This window comes from Giraffa tippelskirchi, chromosome 1, assembly GCF_054371585.1.
Source record: "Giraffa tippelskirchi isolate mGirTip1 chromosome 1, T2T-mGirTip1v1.2.pri, whole genome shotgun sequence".
NCBI classification, from domain to species: domain Eukaryota; kingdom Metazoa; phylum Chordata; class Mammalia; order Artiodactyla; family Giraffidae; genus Giraffa; species Giraffa tippelskirchi.
In genome coordinates, this window is record NC_137275.1 from 192,141,364 (window position 1) to 192,160,102 (window position 18,739).

Genomic DNA, 18,739 nt, shown 5'->3' on the forward strand with positions numbered 1-18,739 from the left:
TAAAAACAAAAAGTGCTAAATTCATTATACTGTTTCAACAAGAAAGGCTTGTACTATGCACTGCACTCTATTTCAAAACAGTATCTTAAGAATTCCAAGGAATCCATTTTTGCCTTAAAGAATCTTACGAATTAAATTAAGACAGAGAGAAGCAATCAAGGAGTAATTCTATTAAAAGCAGTTAACAGAAGATCTAAAGCCTTAAAATATAAAATATTAAGTTCAAGGTAAATAAGAACTATTATACATTTATCATTGAAATCCTATCTAATCCGCTAGAGAACAGAAAACTTGCATTGTTTTCTCCTCCTAAACTTTAGAAGGAACTCGGGATTCGCATTTTAGATTACTCACCATTCAATCACCATTACTTTGTAAATGTCAGAAACTTTTAAGTAATTTTGGTATTTCCTGGAAAAGAAGATGTCCACTATTGTATAGCACATGGAACTCTGCTCAATGATACGTGCTAGCCTGGATGGGAAGGGGATTTGGGAGAGAACGGATATATGTATATGTATGGCTGCGTCTCTTCACTGTTCACCTGAAACCACCACAATACTGTTAATTGGCTATACCCCAATAGAACATAAAAAGTTTAAAGTTTGGGGGAAAATTTTTTAAAAAGATGTCTAAATTTCCTACTGTAATTCTTTTCAGTAATTCTACTGTGATACAATACAGCCTACACAGCAGAGTATTACTACCTATATGTGTGTGCATTTCAACTGCTTGTTAGAAGACAAGACCTCACCTGAAGCACAGAAAAACCCCATCAGTTAGGCAGAATGGTTATTATGATAATCATTTTAGGGATGAAAAATAGGAGGCTCAGAAAGGTAAGATGCCTTATCTAAGGTCAACAGGTCAACCCCGCTAGAATATGAATACAAGTCATCTGCCCTCTGATAGCTGGCTGGCTTTCTATCTTGACTGCGGCCCCAGACAAAGCTTTTAGCTCTAGAAACCGTTTTTTCTCCCAACAAACTCTTAGCAAAAATTCTAGTAACACAAAACATTTAAAACTAGGACAGATTTGAAATAAGGTATGGTGCCCACAAGCAACTCACTCTGACTTCCTCTTATCACTGGTACCATCCCTCCACTGACTCTATTAGCCACCCATCTTGTCCTCTCTCCTCAGATTACAGGTAACAGAAAGCCTGGTGACATCATACCCCAAGGTCTTACAGTTAGTATGTGGGATAAGTAAATAAAAAACCCTAAGTCTCTGAAGTTCCAATCAAAGGAGTATATCCTTCTCCGTTCTCACACCCTATCCAGCTTACTCCCTAATAAGTCAGATAAAATAGTGATAAAAGAAAGCTCAAGTGCAGTTTTGTTTCTTTTTTTTAAAAAAATGTAAGTACAAATGGGGGGAGGAAGGATAATCTTAAGAAGAAAAATAAAATCTCAAACTCTGGGTCATGTTATGCAATTTTGAAGGTCAGTACTTGTAAACCCTTTATTCTCTCCCACCCAGTGTCAGCTGTAATGCTCTAACATGTATATACTTCTGTTCTGGACCTTAAGAGTGAAACAGAAAAACAGTTAAAGAGTATCTTATTTTGAACACAGCACTTAAAGATCAATACTACTAATACCAAGAAGCTAGTACAGTATACTCAAAAATGTCTGTGGAATAAATCAATACAAAAAGAGCCAGTCTAGTTGAAAGGGGAACTGCTTGGCCCTAGAACCAGAATGATTTATTGAGGTTAATTTCAACTGTAAACCTAAAACATAGTCTCTCTCCTTCAATAAAAAGATTATAAAGAGTAAATAATCATTCACAGGCCAGGGTAATAGCATCAGCTGGTTACTGGTCCAAATAAAACAAAGATAGTGAAAAAATGACGTCACTCCTATTTAACGCCTGTTCATCTTTAAATAGATGCTTTAAAACCAAGTTTCTCAAAAATCTGGAAACACCAACATCTTTCTGAGAAGCATCTGCTTAAAAAAAAAAATTAACCATACAAGTCTGAAAGGAAGCTTAGAATAGTCATAAGATACAAGCTTTCCTCCAAAGTACATGTGTTCCTGCCAGAATCCAAAAGAAAGATGGTCACATCTTATGCTAAATACTTACATCTTCAGTCCAGTCTTCCGCTGTCCACTCTTCCACAGAATTCTTCCAGGCCCCTGTTGACAATCACAGTTTACACCACAAAGTCAAATAAGGTCTGATTCCAAATGATTCTCCATTGTGTATGGCACAAGATATATCACGTATCTCATTAGCAATATAGTTTACAATCCAAGAAATATGAGGCTCTTAAGCTATCTCAAGAAAATCAGTCATGTTATCAAATGCAGCTTGGCTAAGTATTAAACACACACACACAAGCCATGTCTCAAATTGCTTCTGGATAATATCCACTGCCTTAAGAAAGTATGGCACAGCAAAATAAATATATTTAACAAGGAGATCCTTATGATACAACATTATTTAAAAAAGAACACAATTCAATATAATGCAGCTCTGCTTTGGGCCCTCATTTTAGGCAGATTATCAGATTTAGAAAAGTGTTTTTTATATTAGCTCCATTGTATCGTTTCCTAACAGGTCTCCAGCAAAGCTGAGCATTAGTTCTATTCACATAAAGTCTGTTGCTATACTCCTTATGAGTAGGTACAGAAAATGTGTTCACACAGTTCTTACAATCATCTATATAGAAAACAATTAAGTACTGTGAAGAAAAGTATATGAATTCAAATATGCTGATATTAGTGCTTAGTGATCCTGTGTCCATTCCCATTATTTTAAAACATATGTACAAACACATACACAGATTAAACAGTTTTAAAAGGAAACACACGAAGATACTGACTATAACCACCATCAGGAAGTGGGAGTGTGAATGTTTTCAGTTCCTTCAATAGGAAGAAATAATTGAGCATCTGACCTGCAATGAGGTTTGTGTGTGGGAAGAGGAAGGGCACACCCCTGGAAAAAAAAGGCAAATGAACAGATCTAACTACCTTGGAATCATGTCAGTAACCTAATAACTAAACTGATGCTGTTAACCTAAGAAAGAGGACTTCTCTGTGGAAGGCTTTCAATAGGATGTCCCTAATTCAAGACAGATTATGGCAAACAAAAGTACAATCTATGGATATATGGAACATGACTTCTTATAAAACATTACCCAAAGAATGCTATTTTGTGGCTATAAAAAGGGAGATGTTTCAAACCTGAACACATGCCCTGGTGTGAGAGAAACCCACACACATCACGCCAGTACTGTGGATCATGGGGCACACGCATTACAGGAAAGCACTCCCTTACTCTTCCGTCCCTCTCGATTGCATGCACCCTTGTAATAATAGTAAAACTTGATAGAGGAATGTTTTAATATTTGAAATGATAATCTGATCCACTGCTTTGGCTAATGTATCTTATCTTTAAATGGTTTCCACAGTTTCTCCAGAAATGTCACAAAGCAAGTATCAACTTCTGTGTCCCCAAAATATCTCTTTGAATTAGAATACTTTCATAAACAAAAGCAGAAAGATGAAATAGCTTAAGTGAAAAAACACACGGTACAATTAGTCCCAAGTGGAAATCAGTACCAGAACTTAGATCTCTAGAGCATGCTTTACATGAAGTTAAAGGGATCCAAGGCAAGCCATTCACCTACACTTCACTATCATCATGGTTTCTTAAGTACTAACTAGTGCCTTTCTTAAGTACTAACACATAAATCTCCAATCTTCTAATGTATTTCCTGCCAGACTTTTGTCTCAGTACATGTGTATTTTAAAAGTTCACAAAGTGGGCTAGTTTTGAAGCAGGTCAGTACATAGTGTTCTCGGTGCCACCTCCACCCCACCTACCCCAAATTCATGCTGTCACATTCATCATGGGAGACAACACTCCAAAGACTGCAAACTCTACAAAAAACTGAGGCTCAATCTAAGCAGATTTAGCAACACTCTGCCTCAACACTCATTCCTAAAACTTTCACTTTCAAAGCAACCAAGATTATAATAGGAAACAATGTATGATGGAATTGTTCTTAGGATCTCCTTCATCATCAGTCATCAACCAAATAATACCAGGTTAAAAGCCTACACATAAAGCATTGATGCTAGATATCAAGTATCTCACTGAAAAGACCACTAAAAATTTAGTGAGTGATGTGAATGATAAATTACATGAATCTGATTAATACACTGAAATTTGTAGGACACAAAAGTTAAGGAAAGCTAGAATGCTAACAGAAAGTTTATGGGGGAGATGAATCACAGCAAAGATCCTGAAGGCTGAACAGATATATAATGAAAGGATATTACAGGAGAAACAATGATGAGAAATTACAAAGAACTAAAATATATTAAAATTAACCTTAAGTTCAAAATATGCCTTTTTCCCCCCCAAAAAACAATATAAGTTGTGGCAAGATGTTTTATGTGTACAATTCAGTATTAATAATTTAAAACACATATTCTTATATATGATATGTAAAGAGACTGGCCTACCATTTTAGAAGTATTATGAAAATAATTAAAACACAAACTAAGCCATGCAGAAGAGGATGAGAAGCTGAGTATATTCAAAAACAGGCAGAAGACAATGAATGAAATTGTAGGCAGACATCCAACATGGTAAGGTGTTATGTCCAGCAACAGAGAGGAAGGCCCGTATCAGCAGCCAGGGCCAAGCCGTTGCAGTGAGTCACCCTAGATACACGGACTGTAAAAACTACATGACATTAGATAGAGAAGATTAGAGTCAGGCCCTAATCTTACTATGGAATATTAAACTTTTACAGGAAGACCTTATTCCCCACTGTAGACCTACAGAGCTTCACCTCAAACTATGAGAAAAATTCAGTGACATTCATTTATTTTCAGCTTAAAACAATAATCTGAAATGTATGCCTTGTGTTCAGTTTAACTTGATGTTAGTTCTCTATCAAAAACGCATCTAAGGCAGACTTACAGGAAAAGGAGCAACAATGATCCAAAACTCCGCACTGCCCTAAAAGGCCAGTGTGAAAAACACTTTCATTATCAAAAGCTGATAATTATTTTATCAAGAAATTGTAGAAACAGTTTACAAACATTCACCTGATGAATTATTAGCTAGCCTTGATAAAAATGGAAGTTATTTCAAAGAATTGTATAAGAATCTTGACTAAGGAATTTTTTTAAAAATCCATACCTTTGATTCCAAAAGAATTTTTGTTTGGCAGATTCTGAGCTACATTTTGAGCATCTGATGCCAGTTCTGTGGATCAATGTAAAATGTAAGGTTTTTAACTATCACCAGAAGACAGAAGGAATTCATCAGAAGAGAAATTCGTAAGTAAATTAAACAATGAAGGGACAGCCTCACAGCTAAGTATATGCTGTGTGTCCAAGGAAAAAGAAACTTTTGCATTCCATGCTATGACAGACTACTGTGAATCCTACCAGCCAGATAGATCTCAAACATTCAATTTGCATCAATTATGCTTGTTCTCATTCCCATGTTCACCAAGTTCCCTTCCCACTTTTCAAAGAAAACATTACAATCTGTTTAAATGATATGTTTTTAGTATATTTATAAATTTGCATTTTGACTATCCTTCAGTCTTTCTGTTTTGGTTAATCTCGAGTCTGACTCTAAGGAATGGATTTGATTATCATCCTGTCAGGCTTCTGAGCCTATGAAGCTGTGGGCTAGACTCAGAACACTTTGTTATCAACAAGACAATACCAGTCTGTGAGGTTTCTAGAGAAACAGCCAGAATCCCATCAGATGACAACATCTTTAATTGTATTTTGCATCAAACATATTTTGCTTATCTAAATTTTTTGCAGGAAGGAATCTGCTACTCTAAATGAAAACTAGAGGGATGAGAGGGAAGAAATAAAGACAAAAGGAGAAGAAAGAAAGAAAAGGAGGAATAAGAAAACAGAAAAATAGCAGTTAATGGGTTAATTCAATATTGTTTCAAACATCCAATTTAAAACTCAGTGGAGGTTCTAAGTAAAGCTACTATAAACATCACATGCAGGTCTTAGTATGGACATGTTTTCATTTCTTTTCAGTAAAAACCAAGGGTTGAGATTTTAAGACTGTATAGCATCTCTATGTATGCTTTCACACAAGGAATAAGTTCAAATTACACCGTCACCTTCACTGACACTTGGAACTGTCAGTTTTAAAGCTATTTTAGTGGATGAATGGAGGTAGCCTATTAAGCATGCACGCACTCACTGTAAATTTATATTTCCCCAATGACCAATGATGATGAGCACATTTTTGTTTGCTTATTGCCATCCATGTGTCTTCCTTTGTGAAGCATCTGTTCAAATCTTTTGCTCATTTTTTATTAACTTATTTTGAAATAATTACAGATTCACAAGAAGTTATCCTTGCCTCAGTCTCCTCGATGATTACACCTCATATAATTCCAGTAAAATTTAATAGCAAAACAACTGCCATAGATACAAAATATGTATACCATTCTATGTCAGTTTTTTACTGTGGTAAAATAGTGTGCATGTGGTAAATAGTATTTACCATGCTAATCTTTTTTAGGGTTACCATGCTAACCATGAAGGACAGGGAAGCCTGGTGTGCTGCAGTCCATGGGGTCACAAAGAGTCAAACACAACTGAGCGACTGAACAACAAACCTTTTTCAAGTGTACAATTCACTGCCATTGAGTAATCACAATGTGGTACAGCCATCATTACCATCCATTTCCATAGCATTTTCTGTTGTTTTAAATGCTATTTTAATTGGGTTACTTATTTTCTTCTTAACGACTTCTGAGAATTCTTTATACATTCTGTATACAAGTCCCTTTTCAAGTAGAGGTTTCAAATAAATATTTCCTCTTAAACTATGCCTTGGTCTTCCATTCTATCCGTTTTCTTCTGAAGAACCATGTTTTTCTTTTAGACTCATGCTTATTATGTCCTATATAAGAAATTTTTCCTTAATCCAAGGTGGCTAAGATTTGCCCCAGTATTTTCTTTTGAAGTTGTGGTTTCAGCTTTCACATGTATAGCTATTATCCACTTTTGGTTATTTTTTTAATATACAGTATAATATATGCTGTACTGAATTGTCTTGGAGCCTTTGTCCAAAACCAATTGTATCTGTGGGTTTATTTCTAGATTTGCTATTATGTAATTGATCTCTATGCTTTTGCCAATTCCAGTCTTGATTACTGTAACTTTAGGGTAATTTCTTGAAATCATGGAATGTGAGTCTTTGAATGCTGATAGTTTTCAAAACTGTTTGGACCATGTTCACACCTATACTTTTCTATAAAAATTTCAGAATCAAGTTTAGAATCAACTGACACAAAAAATCCTGCTAGGATTTTGAACAAACTTGTATGTTCAAACCTATATATCAATTTGGGGAGAAATGCCATATCAATAACAATATCAATGATATATTAGTAACATATCAATAACATTTATGAATCTTCCAATTCATAAATACCTCTGAGTATCTTCGCTTCCTTTATGGGTCATATTTGATATTTATCTTCATGTTGCATAATTTTTGACATACTAATCTTACACATATTTTGTCAGATTTATACCTACTGGTTTCATGTTTTTGTAGTACTATATATAAATGGTAGTTCTGCTCATTAATGTTTCTTCACTCAATTTTACATTTTACTGTAAGATTTTATATTTTGTATTTTCATAGATAGAAGTCTTATTTTGCATATTATTAGACTTCACAGGCATTTGACATTTTTTGAAGCTACTTTTTTTCCCCCATTTTCTCTGTTGATTATAGAAATATTACCTGTTAAGTGAACTAGCTACATCATTTAAAGCTTTCTAATTAATTTCATTAATTTATCTATAGATTATTTTATATTATTGTCAGAGATGACAGGTTTTTCACTCCCTTTCCAATCCTTCTTTTTCATTCTTTATTTCAATGGTTCAGACCTCTGGTACAATGGTGAACAGAAATAATGAGGGCAATCCTCCTGTTTCTCTTCAGTTTTGACTAAATCTTTTGCCTTTATTCAAAAGAAAAAAAAAGTAAGCCCCTTGAATTTGCTGTATGACTCAGGGAACTCAAATTGGGACTCTAACAATCTAAAGGGCTGGGATGGGGAGAGAGGTTGAAGGGAGAGGATATATGTATACCGATGGCTGATTCATGTTGATGTTTGGCAGAAACCAACAATACTGTAAAGCAATTATCCTTCAATTAAAAATAAATATTTTTTAAAAAGGTAAGGCCCTTGATCTTGTTACAAAAGGATATTCTACACATCACTAATTATTGTGAATTTTGCTGTGACTTTTGAATCCACCCTTTTAATGCACAGGACTGATTAGTTTTCAGTCTACTCACAAGGTGTACAACAATCACAACTACCTATTCCAGAATACTTTCATCACTCCAAAAAAACTCTAGAACCCATTCATAGCCACTCCCCATTTCTCCCAACATTCCCAGCCATCAGTAACCACCAATCTACCTCTGCTTCTATCTGACTAACCTGGATAATTTTTCTTTCTCACTCGTCCATTAAAGAACATTTGGCTTTTATGTGAACCTGTATCTTTCATTCTCTCTGGTATATATCTAGTAGTTTGATTTTTTTAAATGTTAAACTTGAATATCAAGTTTAAACTTAACATGGCCATGATATATACTTTTTCTAGTTTACTGAATTGTTCTCCAATATTGTGATTTAAAATTTTTACATTTGTGCTGAAGAATGAGATTAATCTATAATTTCAAATGCTGGAATGAAATTTATCAATAAAATATCTTCTGGCAATTTTTAATAGCTATGATATTGATTATAATAGATTATAATAATATCACTATTCCTTTTCTCATTCCTACAACCAATTTTGTTTCTTCTGCTTCCCTTGATCAGTCTCATAATAAACTTATCAATTTTACTAGTGTTTTCAAACTGAGAGGGTTACAGGCAGGAAGGCCAGGGGTCTCCAAACCGAAGAAATAGGCTGCAAGTGTCAGACGTTTTTCCTCTCGCCCTTAAGTGGCAGGAGGAAACAAGTGTCAGATTTTTTTTTCCTCTTAAAATTCTGTGTTGCCATGACGACACCTGGTTCCACCTGAACTTACCTTTTCTCAAAACTTGAGGTGACCAATGCATTTTTTTATGGAAATGTTTTTCTTAAGCTCTGTTAATGAAACTATGCATTTGCTCTTGAATTTGCCTTTCTTCAAAATGGTTCCACCTAAGACTAACTTTTGGCTGATAATAGCTCATCAAACCAGTATTCATATCAATTGTTTTATGGCTGGGGGATGACACACCTCGTGCCATCCTATCTCAAAAATGCATGCTGTGGGAGAGGGGCTTGATGAAACTTCATCAGCCTTGAGGTGTCTCTCTTATCTGATTAGTAACTTTCTAACAGACATAAAACATCCAGCTAAAGACTAGACTAGGGGGGTACTCTTTCTGCCCCCTTCTGATGTCTATGTCAGAAGCTTTCTCTATCTCTTTTATACTTTAATAAAACTTTATTACACAAAAGCTCTGAGCAATCAAGCCTCGTCATTGGCCGCAGATTTAATTCCTCTCCTCCGGAGGCCAAGAATCCCGGCCTCTTTCACAGCTCAACAACAACCTTTCACTTCTATTTTTATAACTTTTGTTGGTCCTCTCCATGGTATATTTGATTCCTAGTTTTCTGTGCTTCTGTGATGATGCCACTGTCTTTTTTAGATAATGACTAAGCTATGATTTTATATTTGGGATTATAATTCATGAAGTATCAAAGTATGTTTTTATAAATATAATCACAGCAATTAATATATATTATCAACATATATTATCAAGAACAAATATTCAAAAGAGTTCTATTAAATAAATAAGCCAATTAACAAGTATTTATCTATAAACTTCAGTAAACAAATAACCCTAAAGTTATAGGATACAGAAAAACCTGCAAAAGCAACTATTGCCCTAAACTCACCTATCACCATCAACCTCTTAACCTGGTGATATTTGTGTTCACCACTATAAACGGTGAATACTTTGCTTCAAGTCTGCCACTAAGAAATTATTCTCTGTATCTCTGACACCAAGAGTTGAGTGTGGGTTTGTACTGCCTTACACAGGTTTGTTACAGCATCTTCTTCAGAGTGCAAAAGAGGAAAAAAAAAACACGTACCTTATCGTCAATAAGCTTTGTAAATGAGACATTTTGGAGCTAAGGACCAGCTAAGAGTAGCCTCAGAGGAAGAACAGCTGCCTGTTTTTCATTTTTCTCCACCAGCACACTTTGATGTCATCTTTGATTGTTAAGAGCTCAAACAATTAAAATACATCTCTGGTGAGGACACTTACCAGTTCCCTCATCTGCACCACTCTGAGCAGCTTCCCAAACTACTGGTTTTGTCCCACACCCATCTATAGATGGAGAATCTGAATAGTCCGCAGGATTAAATGTCCTTGGGTTTGAAATAAAAAATAAAGGCAAATGAAATAATCACAAAATTAACTGCATATCATCTTCCCTGAAATAAGCCCTGTCCCTCTCAAGAACCACTGTAAGAGACTTCATCCTCCTTCTCCTATTTAACCATAAGCCAATTCTTCTGGCCATCGGAATCTAGAGCTTTTAAAAAGCAGAGGCTGACTAGGGACTTCCATACACTCTTGTATGATGGTTCTACTTGCCTAAATTGTTGTCCTCTGCATCCTAAAGCAGGCATGGAGACCTATAATAGTTCTAGGCAGGATAAAGGCTCTGCTCTAACGAAAAACCCACCCACCCCTTGCCAACTAAGCCTAGACCTAAATAGGCAAGAGGTCTTTTCTTCCCAAGTCAGAATCCAAGTTGGCTTTGCACCTTTTACAATAAATGATCCATTTTGTTTAGATTGACATAAATAAAAAGAAAACATTTTGCTCAGTGCTTCTTTTTAAATTACATACCCTAAATACCCATGATTCAGATGCCTGTGCTGTGCCTAGTCGCTCACGTCCAACTCTATGCAACCCTGTGGACTGTAGCCTGCCAAGCTCTTCTGTCTATGGGGATTCTCCAGGCAAGAATACTGGAGTGGGTTGCCATGCACTCCTCTAGGGAATCTTCCCAACCCAGGGATCGAACCCAGGTCTCCCACACTGCAGACAGATTCGTTACCATCTGAGCCACCAAGGAAGCCCAAGAAAACTGGAGTGGGTAGCCTATCCCTTCTCTAAGGGATCTTTCCAAGTCAGGAACTGAACCACAGTCTCCTGCATCAGATGCCTAACTAGAATCAAATTAAATAACATCGCTAAAATTTTCACAACTTATAAAAAAGTATCTTAGCATTATTAGGGTGTCACTGACAAAAAGAATCACAACAGCATTTTTTTTTGAAGTGGAGGACAAAATCTACAAAATCCTTCAAAGTTACAAGGCTGGGCATATATGTCCAAATGTTCTGGCCAATTTGCTTCCTGTGTTTTCATCCTTCTTTTGTCCATAGGGAGCTCAGGCAGAAAAGAGATGGCAAGAGTCACCATCTGAAGGCAGTGACCCAAAACAGTGCTGCCGGGAAGCTATGGAGAAACAAAGGACTTTTCCTTTCTTGACTATCATCTACCTATGGCCTCTGTAAGATGCTTAAATACTTTTTATAATGGGGAGTGGCGGCTAATGCTTTAGGTATCAGCAAAAAGTGAAAGAACAACCAGAAATAATGAATAAATAACTGACTATACCATCTATTTAAAAACAATATATTCATCCTTCAGTATTACAATTCAAGATAAAAATGATTGTTCTTCATAAAAAATAAAAAAACATTAAAAAAAAACAACATTGCATTTACTTACCATTCAAAGACAACTGCTGGATTTACCAACATAATTCTTAAGCAATGGTTTTCAACTGGGGTGGTTGTGCACCTCCCTCCCAGGGAACATTTGGCGATGTCTGGAGACATTTTTGACTGTCACAACTTGAGGAGGGGTGCTACTGGGATCTAGTAGGGAGAGGCCAGGGATGTTGCTAAACATCCTACAATGTAAAGGTAACCCCACCACCTCAATAAACTATTATCCAATCCAAAATGTCAATTAAGCCAGGACTAAAACACCGCTCTAAGTCTTACTACAACACAATGTCATTTGTTCTATTTCATTTTTTTAGTATTTTCTCTTTTTAAACACAGAAAACATCTGACTCACCAGGATGGTTAATCAGGTACAGGATAGAGGAAGGCAAGCCTTAGCAATAACAAAAAGAGAAGGTAGCAAATTAAAAAACAGGATAGCTAAGACTTACCCCATGCCTTGGGTTGAGAATCTTCCTGCCCCTCTCCCTCTGCCACGCCCAAATCCTTTAAAAAAAAAAAAAGTATAAAAATAATACTTATGTTCCACACAACTATAACTCTACTAACTTTATCCCTTACACACCTGCCCAAACATTACTGACATTGCTCCTAACACCACCAACATTCCCAACCAGTACACCCAATCTGTAGGTCCCTGATGACACAAATACCCATTGATCTCAAAGGAGAGAAAAGAATTTAATTCTGCTTGTACAACATTTGTCATATACTGTAGCTTACATAGGCAGGTTATACTTTAAAAAATTCTGGATCTTTTTAAACACATCTAGTGTAAACACCATGACATCATAAGCCTCTACTATAAAATGAAATGAGAAACAAAAAGAGGAAACTACTAAGGAAGCTGAAAGTACTATTACATACCATTTTTAATACTAAGATTTTTGATAAATGACCAAGAGGGCAGCAAATAAGACAGCAAGCAAGCAAGAAGAAATAGTTTTATTCAGTGACTCTTTGGTTTTTCTTAATTGAATCTTAAATTGTGTATTAATGACCTAAACCCAAGAGTTAACACTGTACAACCCTTAGAAGAAAATATACAGCAAAAGCTTCATGACAGTGAATTTTGTTAATAATTTCTTAGATATGACCCCCAGAATGAAAGGCAAGAGAGGAAAAAATTAGATTTTAAACTGGTGAATCAAAACATGAATGGAGTAAACAGGCAACCCAAAGAATATCTGCACATTATACATTTGATAAGGGAGTAACATCACAAATACATAACAAAATTCTACTACTAACAAATAACTAGATTTAAAAAATGCACAAGGGAGCTCTTCCCTGTTGGTTCAGTGGTAAAGATTCTGCCTGCCAATGCAGGAGACAAACATTTGATACCCGATCTGGGAGGATCCCGCATGTCACGGAGCAACTAAGCCTGTGTGCTGCAACTACTGAGCCCAAGTGCCACAACTACTCAAGCTTACACATCCTAGAGCCTGTGCTCTGCAACAAGAGAAGCCATCACAATGAGAAGACCATGCATGGCAACCAGAGGAATAGCCCTCATTTGCCGCAGCTAGAGAAAAGCACTCTCAGCAACAAAGATCCAGAACAATCAAAATTAAAACAAAATTCTTAAAAACAAAAAAAAAAGGCATGGTGGGCAGGGAATGGACTTGAATAGATATTTTTCCAGAGATGATGTAAAAATGGCCAATAAGCACATGAAAATATTGTCACTATCACCATCACTAATCATTATGTAAACCCGGCACCAATTACAATGGCTAAGGCGGGGGTGTAGGGGTGTGGAGGAGACAGAAAATAACAAGTGTTGGCAAGAACACAAGAGAAATTGAAGCCTCTGTACACTGTTTGATGGGAATGCACAATAGTGTAGCCACTGTGGAAAACAGTATGTTTGGCAACTCCCCTCAAAATTAAAAATAGAATTATATGATCCTTACAGCACAGGGAACTCTCCTCAATATTCTGTAATAACCTAAATGGGAAGAAAATTTGAAAAAGGGTAGATATATGTATAACTGAATCACTTTGCTGTATGCCTGAAACTAACACAGCACTGTAAATCAACTGTTGCTGTTGTTTAGTTGTTAAGTGGTATCAGACTCTTTGTGACCCCATGGACTACAGACCACCAGGCTCCTCTGTCCACGGGATTTCCCAGGCAAGAAGACTGGAGTGAGTTACCATTTTCTTCTCCAGGGGATCATCCTGACCCAGAGATGGAACCTGTGTCTCCTGCATTTGCAGGCATGTTCTTTACCACTGAGCCACCAGGAAAGCCCAAATCAACTATGGTCCGATGTAGAATAAAAAAAATTTTTTTAAGGGAAAAAAAAATTATATGATCCCGTAATTCTGCTTCTGTGTGTGTGTGTGTGTGTGTGTGTGTGTGTGTGTGTGTGTGTGTGTGTGTGTGTGTGTGTGTGTGTGTGTGTGTGTGTGTGTGTGTGTGTGTGTGTGTGTGTGTGTATCCAAGAGAATTTGAAAGCAGAGTGTTGAAGAGAGATTTGAAGAGAGATTTGTACACCCATGTTCACATTCACAGCAGCCTTACAATAGTCAAAAGGTAGGATCAACCCAGGTGTCCATCAAAGAATGAATAGATAAGCAAAATGTGATATATACACACAGTGTAATATCATTCAAATTTAAAAAGGAAGGAGGGCTACCCTGGTGGCTCAGAAGTCAAGAATCTGCCTGCCAGTGCAGGAGACACAGGTTCCATCCCTGGTTCAGGGGGATCCCACAAACTGCAGAGCAACTAAGTTCATGCACCGCAACTATTAAACCTATGCTCTAGAGCCCGGGAGCTGCAACTACTGAAGCCTACAACTTAGAACCCAGAAGCCCATGCACCACAACTACAGAGTACCCCCGGCTTGCCACAACTAGAGAAAGCCCTCTCAGCAACAAAGACCTAGCCTAGCCAAAAATAAATAATTCTTTTTCAAAAAAGGAAGGAAATCTTGACAAATGCTACAATGTGAATGAAACTTGTGGATATTTTGCTATGTGAAAACAGGCCAGTCACAAAAAGACAAATATTTCATGATTCCATTTAGTATTTAAGAGTACTCAAATTCAGAGAAAAGTTGTTGTCAAGGGATATATTCACCATACTAATACAATTAAATGTATACTTAATCATGTACAGTTAACTTATCCAGTAGTCCAAAGTAAACTATTAAAAAATATGATCTTGACAAAAATCTACAAGAGACTGGGGAACAGAAGGAAATGTCCTAAAAAGTAGAATTCTAATAATGCCTATTATTAGAAATGTCTATTTTATCATCATCAAAAGGCAAAGGTAAGACTTTACACAGCTTACCACAGTCTAAAAGAAGGTCAGAAACTAGAGTTAAAAAAAAAAAAAAGAAAGCTTTCAATGTACAAGTATGGGCAAGATTACAACCCAAAATTTAGGAATAAGATAATTTATCCTTAAAGTTAAGGACGATAAGATGGGAGGAGGAAAGTCACCATACAAGCTTTAAAAAAAAAAAAAAAAAAGCAAACCTTAGTATATAATAAAATGGAATATTATTTGGCTATAAAAAGAAATGAATCACTTAAACATGCTACAAAATTGTGCTGATATGAAGTAGAACATCAATGAACCTTATAATGTAAAACCTTATAATGCCAAATCCTAATGTAAAACATTACACTAGGTCAAAGAAGCCAGTCAGAAAGGCCACATATTATTAGATTCCATTTACATTTCATGTCCAGAACAGAAAAATCTATAAACACAGAAAGCAGATTACCAGTTGTTTATTGGTAGGATTGGGGTGGTAAGGAAGAGGAAGGAATTGGGAATCAATAGTTTTGATTATGGTGATGGCTGCATAATTGTATTATTGTTGTTGTTCAGTCACTAAGTCCTGTCCAACTCTTTGTGACCCCATGAACTGCAGCATGCCAGGCTTCCTTCCTGTCCTTCACAATCTCCCGGAGTTTGCACAAACTCATGTCCGTTGAGTTGCTGATGTGATCCAGTCATCTCATTCTCTGTCACCCCTTCTCCTCCCCACCTCAATCTTTCCCAACATCAGGGTCTTTTCCTATGAGTAGCCTCTTTGCATCAGGTGGCCAAAGTATTACAGCTTCAGCATCAGTCATTCCAGTGAATAATCGGGGTTGATTTCCTTTAGGATTGACTGATTTGGTTTCCTTGCTGTCCAAGGGACTCTCAAGAGTGTTCTCCAGCACAATTTGAAACCATCAGTTCCTTGGTGCTCAGCCTTCTTTTGCTCCAACTCTCACATTCATACAGGACTACTGGAAAAACCACAGCTTTGTCAGCAAAGTGATGTCTCCGCTTTTTAATACACTGTCTAGATTTGTATAGCTTTTCTTCCAAGGACCGAGCGTCTTTTTATTTCACGGCTGCAGTCACTGTCCACAGTGATTTTGGAGCCCAAGAAAATAAAATCTGCCTCTAGCATAATTCTATAAATATACTAAAACCCACTGAATTATGTAATTTAAAGGGTGAATTGTATAGTATGTAAAAAAAAGTTAGGCTACAATAAACACTGTTACCAGTGAATAAATCTAAAGAAATAATACAACTGCTCTTGATAAGTGCACCCATTCAATGGTATACTGTGTGACAAAAGGCACCAACAAGTGGTTAAATACGAATAGTGGTAAATTTTTAAAAAATGATTCTGCTAAGACATCATTAAATAATATCTAATCCTTGAGCCAGAAAGCAGTATGTACAAGAAAAGAAAGAAATTTATAAAAGAAAAACATAATCTAAGGACCAAAAGTCAGAAATCCTGCGAGTTCCCTGGAAAAAGTCAGTACCAACTACGTATCTCCATGTCTCCAGACAGCAGCAGCTGCACCCAACTACGAAACAGAAACAACTCAAATATCTTCAGCAGATTTTCAAAAATCAAATCCAGGACTTCTCCAGTGATTCAGAGGCTAAGACTCCACACTCCCAATTCAGGGGGCCTGCATTCCATCCCTGGTCAGGGAACTAGAGCCCACATGCTGCAGCTAAAGAGTTGCATGCTGCAACTAAAAGAACCTGCATGCCACAATGAAGATGGAAGCTCCCACATGCCACAAAGACCTAGCACAGCCAAATTAAATAGAAATATATTTAAAAAATAAAAATCAAATCCATATTCACATACATTTTAACAAGCTAACAAAAACTGTTCTTTCCTTTTCACCTGGCTAGTAATGCTACCAGCAATATGATTTTTGGTGTGTATACATTTCCCTTTATTGTGACCTGGTACAAATACCTGTTTTCATCTAACAGCTCAGAAGAAAGACCTGGGTTCATAAAATAGAGAAAAACAAGATTAAAGTAAATAATCATAAAGAATAAACCAATGTTATGATAAATGCTAAACCTTTACTCATAGAGGTCTCTATGGACTCTGCGCTACATCTATGCTGAATAACTGCTCAAGTCTTTAATTGTTTAATATTATGTATTACACTGAGAACCAGAGTAGAAAAGTTGCTCACTTCCCATGAAAAAAGCCAAAACACAGGGAACACCTAATCATCTTTATTAGAAGAGGCAAATCCAAATAACAGATACTCCCCCAGGGCCAAACATGTGCAACCTAAAGAAAAATAAGTAGAAAGCAATCCCTCTCTCATCCCCAGGAGACTGTAAGCAGGGCTTTGATAACAGCCAAATTTGCCAGAAACTGTGTGCACTTGAATTTATCACTGCACAATCCAGGTCATGATCTTTAAGGTCCTAAAGATTTTAAAGTTTAGTTAAAGTTAGTTCTAAAGTTTTTTGTACTAGAAAAAGTTCCCAAATTTTCAGAGCTGGTTCAATGATAAAGATAGCTGCTGTGTTGACGATGAGCTGCCCACCTGCCCAGAGACCAGTTCAGCCCAATAGGGCATCTCTGGAGATTGTTTCACTCAGAGACTTAGGACTCAGGCAAGCTGTCCCTGGTTCAGGCTTCATCTACAGAAAGATAGGAATACATCTTCCCCAACTGTAAAGTAGCATAAATGAGTCAAACAACAACAGCAAATGCCCCAGGAATTCAAAGAGGAAGGAAGCTTATTTAGAGTCTATCTTCAGGTCTCATATATTAGCTTTTCTTTAGCAAAAAGAGTCCGATTATAAATGTAACACAATAATTATTTCAGCAAAGAATTAATGGATTCTAATACCAGTGAAGAAAAGTCTGATGGGAAAAGGGTCATTTACAGTCTCAGAGCACTTCTCTGAAAAAAGTATGTATTAATTACAAAGAAGGAAGGAGTAACTTTACAAAGGAGAAACTTGGCAGAAACCACTTTCCTTAAGTAATCAAAGCTAACATCACTAGTAATAGGATAAATCTGTATCGTGTACCCTCTAATATGATGTACTGAGAAAGACAGCTATATCATTCTGTGACATTCCTACCAAAAACCAGTAAGATGAATCTAATCATGAGGAAACTTCTCAGATTGTTAATGAAGGTCCTTCTACAAAAGAGACGTTCCAAAGTGTCATCAAGGCCATGAAAGACAAAGACTGTTCCAGATGGATAAACTGCTCGAGATTGAACACTAAACAGACATGGGAAATAAAAATTGTGTGTGATCTTGGACTGGATACTGGACCAGAATATTTGCTTTCTACTAAGGACATTAGCAGGATAACTGGAAATTTTTGAATAAGGCCAACAGATTGTAACAATAGTAATTTCCTGGTTTTATAATTTTAAGGTAGTTCTGTAAGCAATATCTTTTTTCATAGGAGTTTACACACTGAAATATTTAGGGATAAAATGGCGTTACCTTTGAAATGCACACACAATGGTTTCAGGAAAAAAAAAATGTACATATAGAGAGAAAACGACAATGCAAATATAGCAAAATATTAAAAAGGTTGGAGACTCTGGGTAAACACTCTACAAAATTCTGCTGCTTTTTTATTTTAAAATAAAATGTTAA

At 36.4% G+C, this 18,739-nt stretch overlaps 1 protein-coding gene across 32 annotated transcripts in view; it reads right to left on the reverse strand.

The window, feature by feature from the left end:
* UBAP2 (ubiquitin associated protein 2) overlaps positions 1-18,739 on the reverse strand; it is a 104,911-nt gene that overhangs the window by 33,798 nt on the left and 52,374 nt on the right. For 22 of the 32 annotated variants that reach the window (XM_081519225.1, XM_081519251.1, XM_081519103.1 and 19 more), the window contains 3 exons: positions 12,250-12,304; positions 10,317-10,420; positions 2,093-2,145 (listed from right to left, as the gene is read on the reverse strand). In XM_081519225.1, coding sequence (XP_081375351.1) covers positions 2,093-2,145; positions 10,317-10,420; positions 12,250-12,304 — 212 coding nt within the window. Of the gene's footprint in view, positions 1-2,092; positions 2,146-5,170; positions 5,237-10,316; positions 10,421-12,249; positions 12,305-18,739 lie in introns of all 32 variants that reach the window. The other 10 variants (XM_081519074.1, XM_081519010.1, XM_081519068.1 and 7 more) reach the window with 1 other exon arrangement.